Source organism: Berghia stephanieae, chromosome 6, assembly GCF_034508935.2.
Source record: "Berghia stephanieae isolate SIO BIC M18660-M18661 chromosome 6, UCSD_Bste_1.3, whole genome shotgun sequence".
Classification (NCBI taxonomy): Eukaryota; Metazoa; Mollusca; class Gastropoda; order Nudibranchia; family Aeolidiidae; genus Berghia; species Berghia stephanieae.
In genome coordinates, this window is record NC_088365.1 from 35,651,434 (window position 1) to 35,657,183 (window position 5,750).

Below are 5,750 nucleotides of genomic sequence, written 5' to 3' on the forward strand. Positions count from 1 at the left end.
CTCATCACTGAATTTGTTCCAATGAAATGGCGAGTCAGAATTGCAAGTCTACCGTTCTGGAGTATAGGAGCTCTGTTGTTTGGGATTGTTGCTATGGTGACAAAAGATTGGAGAAGCATTCACTTGATTTCTACGATCATTCCAGCGGTATGTCTATTGCCGGCGCTTTGGGTCCCAGAGAGTCTTCGATGGTTGTTGGTACATGGGAAGGAGGAGGCAGCTCTTTCAGTTACAAGAAAGATATCACGTTGGAACCGAACAAAAGTCTCACTTACTTGCTTGAATCAGCGTGTTCTTCTTAAGGCAGATCAAGATTCTAAACACTCATCAAAGAACCCTACCATTTTTGATCTATTTAAAAGGGATGTGATACGGGTTACCATTGTATTTGGTGTAGCATTTCTTTCAATCGATCTCATTTATTTCGTCACGAGTTTTGGTGTCTCATCCCTTCCAGGAAACGTGTACGTAAACTTTATCATTATCTTTGCTTCAGAAATGCCTTCTAATCTCATGTCTTCAACAATTCCAAATATTTTTGGCAGGAGAACAGTTTGTATCGCGTCCTTCGCAATCCAGACAGCTGGTCTACTTGGCGTTGTTGCTGCCGATCTTTATTCAAGCGACCAAACACGACTGGTCACCATGTTGGTGCTGGTAGTAACTGTTAGATTTTGCCTATGCCATAATTGGTACGTGGTTTTGGCATACATCGCTGAAGTTTACCCAACTGCTAACGGATATGGAGGTCTGATGGCCGCTATTGGTTCAATTGCGGCGCCTTATTTGATTCCATCCGGGTCGAGTAACCGCTACATCAGTTATTTGATTATGGCTGGATTGACACTGATTTGTTGCCTGCTTCTGCCTTTGCTGCCTGAGACCAGAAACGAACCTTTACATGATGTGTGGACAGAGAAAGACTTTGAGAAAGTAAAAATCAAGAAAACAGTTGTGTCTATAGATGCGATACTACCGGATCCAGAGGGTGTGGCATAATGGAAGATAGATAAATATGTCATTTTATTCTTTTTGGCTAGGGCTATTGGTCAGTACTAACCACCAAGCGCTGGCGCCGGTTCGTCAGTATTGACCCGCAGGTGCCAGCGCCTGGGGGTCAATACTGACGAATAGCCACTCCGTTCTTTTTTTAAAATGATGGCTATGAAAATAATGATACCGATAATGATGATGATAATAATAAGGCTAGCACTATTCAGTATCTGATACTGAATAGTGGTTTTGCACTATTCAGTATCTGATACTGAATAGTGGTTTTGCACTATTGCACTATTCAGTATCAGATACTGAATAGCGGTTTTCGGGAGGTGTGTCTTTTTTACGAAATCCGCCGAAACCCGCCGAAACCCTGCGAAACCACCGAAACCCTGCGAAACCCGACGAAACCCGACGAATCCCGACAAAGTTATGGGAAGTAGGTGGCAGTGGGGAGTGAACCTAGAACTCAGGGAAGTGTACACCATTGGGGAGTGAACCTGGGACTGGGTTTCGTAAAAAAGAACCAGTGCTTTTTTACGAAACCCGCCGAAACCCGGCGAAACCCGACAATATCCAGCAAAGTTATGGGAAGTAGACAACCGTGGAGAGTGAACCCGAGACTCAGGGAAGTGTACACCAGTCGGGAGTGAACCTGAGACTAAGGTTATCTGCCGGTTTCGGCGGGTTTCGTAAAAAAGAATTAGTGCTTTATTACGAAACCCGCCGAAACCCGCCGAAACCCGACAATATCCGGCAAAGTTATGGGAGTTTGGCAACAGTGGGGGGTGATCCTGGGAGTCAGGGAATTGCACTCCAGTGGGGAGTTAACCTGGGACTGTGTAAAAAGGATATCAGTGGGAAATAAACCTGGGACTAAAGGGAGATGGATACCATTGAAAGTTGAAGCCGGATATGGGAGTTGAGTACCAGAGGAGAATGAACCTGACATTATAGAAGGTGGGCGCCAGTAGGGAGTGAACCTGGGACTCAGGGAATTGCACACCAGTGGGGAGTTAACCTGGGACTGTGTAAAAAGGATATCAGTGGACAATAAACCTGGGACGAAAGGGAGATGGATACCATTGAAAGTTGAAGCGGGATATGGGAGTTGAGTACCAGAGGAGAATGAACCTGACAGTATAGGAGATGGGCGCCAGTGTGGATTGAACCTGGGACTCAGGGAAGTGCACACCAATTGGGAGTTAACCTTGGACTGTGGGAGATGTATAACTGTGGGTATCCGAGCCGAACTATAGGAGTTGGGTACCAGAGGAGAATGAACCTGACACTATAGAAGGTGGGCGCCAGTGGGGAGTGAACCTGGGATTCAGGGAATTGCACACCAGTGGGGATTTAACCTTGGAATATGTAAACAGGATATCAGTGGGAAATAAACCTGGGACTAAAGGGAAATGGATACCATTGAAAGTTGAAGCCGGATATGAGAGCTTGGTACCAGAGGAGAATGAACCTGACACTATTGAAGGTGGGCGCCAGTGGGGAGTGAACCTGGGACTCAGGGAATTGCACACCAGTGGGGAGTTAACCTTGGACTGTGTAAAAAGGATATCAGTGGGAAATAAACCTGGGACTAAAGGGAGAAGGATACCATAGAAAGTTGAAGCTGGATATGGGAGTTGAGTACCAGAGGAGAATGAACCTGACACTATAGGAGATGGACGCCAGTGTGGAGTGAACCTGGGACTCAGGGAAGTGCACACCAATTTGGAGTTAACCCGGGACTGTGAGAGATGGATAACTGTGGGTATCCGAGCCGAACTATAGGAGTTGGGTACCAGAGGAGAATGAACCTGACACTATAAAAGACGGCGCCAGTGGGGAGTGAACCTGGGAGTCAGGGAATTGCACACCAGTGGGGAGTTAACCTGTGAATATCTAAAAAAGGATATCAGTGGGAAATAAACCTGTGACTAAAGGGAGATGGATACCATTGAAAGTTGAAGCCGGATATGGGAGTTGAGTACCAGAGGAGAATGAACCTGACACTATAGGAGATGGGCGCCAGTGTGGAGTGAACCTGGGACTCAGGGAAGTGCACACCAATTGGGAGTTAACCTTGGACTGTGGGAGATGGATAACTGTGGGTATCCGAGCCGAACTATAGGAGTTGCGTACCAGAGGAGAATGAACCTGACACTATAGAAGGTGGGCGCCAGTGGGGAGTGAACCTGGGATTCAGGGAATTGCACACCAGTGGGGATTTAACCTTGGAATATGTAAACAGGATATCAGTGGGAAATAAACCTGGGACTAAAGGGAAATGGATACCTTTGAAAGTTGAAGCCATATATGAGAGCTTGGTACCAGAGGAGAATGAACCTGACACTATAGAAGGTGGGCGCCAGTGGGGAGTGAACCTGGGACTATGTAAACAGGATATCAGTGGGAAATAAACCTGGGACTAAAGGTAGATGGATACCATTGAGAGTTGAAGCCGGATATGAAAGTTTGGTACCAGAGGAGAATGAACCTGACATTATAGGAGGTGGGCGCGAGTGGGGAGTGAACCTGGGACTATGTAAACAGGATATCAGTGGGAAATAAACCTGGGACTAAAGGGAGAAGGATACCATAGAAAGTTGAAGCTGGATATGGGAGTTGAGTACCAGAGGAGAATGAACCTGACACTATAGGAGATGGGCGCCAGTGTGGAGTGAACCTGGGACTCAGGGAAGTGCACACCAATTTGTAGTTAACCTGGGACTGTGGGAGATGGATAACTGTGGGTATCCGAGCCGAACTATAGGAGTTGGGTACCAGAGGAGAATGAACCTGACACTATAAAAGGTGGGCGCCAGTGGGGAGTGAACCTGGGAGTCAGGGAATTGCACACAAGTGGGGATTAACCTGTGAATATCTAAAAAAGGATATCAGTGGGAAATAAACCTGGGACTAAAGGGAGATGGATACCATTGAAAGTTGAAGCCGGATATGGGAGTTGAGTACCAGAGGAGAATGAACCTGACACTATAGGAGATGGGCGCCAGTGTGGAGTGAACCTGGGACTCAGGGAAGTGCACACCAATTTGGAGTTAACCTTGGACTGTGGGAGATGGATAACTGTGGGTATCCGAGCCTAACTATAGGAGTTGGGTACCAGAGGAGAATGAACCTGACACTATAGAAGGTGGGCGCCAGTGGGGAGTGAACCTGGGACTATGTAAACAGGATATCAGTGGGAAATAAACCTGGGACTAAAGGGAGATGGATACCATTGAAAGTTGAAGCCGGATATGAAAGTTTGGTACCAGAGGAGAATGAACCTGACACTATAGGAGGTGGGCGCGAGTGGGGAGTGAACCTGGGACTATGTAAACAGGATATCAGTGGGAAATAAACCTGGGACTAAAGGAGAAGGATACCATAGAAAGTTGAAGCTGGATATGGGAGTTGAGTACCAGAGGAGAATGAACCTGACACTACAGGAGATGGGCGCCAGTGTGGAGTGAACCTGGGACTCAGGGAAGTGCACACCAATTTGGAGTTAACCTGGGACTGTGGGAGATGGATAACTGTGGGTATCCGAGCCGAACTATAGGAGTTGGGTACCAGAGGAGAATGAACCTGACACTATAAAAGGTGGGCGTCAGTGGGGAGTGAAGCTGGGAGTCAGTGAATTGCACACCAGTGGGGAGTTAACCTGTGAATATCTAAAAAAGGATATCAGTGGGAAATAAGTCCGGCTTCAACTCCCAATGGTATCCATCTCCCTTTAGTCCCATATTTATTTCCTACTGATATCCTTTATACATATTCCAAGGTTAACTCCCCACTGGTGTGCAATTCCCTGAGTCCCAGGTTCACTCTCCTCTGGCGCCCACCTCCTATTGTGTCAGGTTCATTCTCCTCTGGTACCAAACTCTCATATCCGGCTTCAACTTTCAATGGTATTCATCTCCCTTTAGTCCCAGGTTTATTTCCCACTGATATCCTTTTTACATAGTCCCAGGTTCACTCCCCACTGGCGCCCACCTCCTATAGTGTCAGGTTTCTCTCTCCTCTGGTACCCAACTCCCAAATCCGGCTTCAACTCCCAATGATATCCACCTCCCTTTATTCCCAAATTTATTTCCTACTGATATCCTTTTTACATAGTCTCAGGTTCACTCCCCACTGGCGCCCACCCCCTATAGTGTCAGGTTCAGTCTCCTCTGGTACCAAGTTCTCATATCCGGCTTCAATTTTAAATGGTATCCATCACCCTTTAGTCCCAGGTTTATTTCCCACTGATATCCTGTTTACATAGTCCCAGGTTCACTCCCCACCGGCGCCCACCTCCTATAGTGTCAGGTTCATTCTCCTCTGGTACCAAACTCTCATACCCGGCTTCAAATTTTAATGGTATCCATCTCCCTTTAGTCCCAGGTTTATTCCCCACTGATATCCTTTTTACATATTCCCAGGTTAAATCCCCACTGGTGTGCAATTCCCTGAATCCCAGGTTCACTCCCCACTGGGGCCCACCTTCTATAGTGTCAGGTTCATTCTCCTCTGGTACGCAACTCCTATAGTTCGGCTCGGATACCCACAGTTATCCATCTCCCACAGTCCAAGGTTAACTCCCAATTGGTGTGCACTTCCCTGAGTCCCAGGTTCACTCCACACTGGCGCCCATCTCCTATAGTGTCAGGTTCATTCTCCTCTGGTACGCAACTCCTATAGTTCGGCTCGGATACCCACAGTTATCCATCTCCCACAGTCCAAGGTTAACTCCCAATTGGTGTGCACTT

The 5,750-nt window shown here is 47.1% G+C and overlaps 1 protein-coding gene and 1 long non-coding RNA gene across 2 annotated transcripts in view; one reads left to right on the forward strand and one right to left on the reverse strand.

Moving 5' to 3' along the window:
• Window positions 1-1,027, forward strand: part of LOC144975684 (solute carrier family 22 member 21-like) — a 1,370-nt gene extending 343 nt beyond the window's left edge. The window contains exon 1 of the mRNA XM_078919874.1: window positions 1-1,027. This exon is cut by the window's left edge and continues 343 nt beyond it. Coding sequence (XP_078776000.1) covers window positions 1-999 — 999 coding nt within the window. The 3' untranslated portion in view covers window positions 1,000-1,027.
• The window catches only part of LOC144974957 (uncharacterized), a 49,570-nt gene that overhangs the window by 22,385 nt on the left and 21,435 nt on the right, over window positions 1-5,750 (reverse strand). The gene's annotated exons all lie outside the window — the stretch shown is intronic.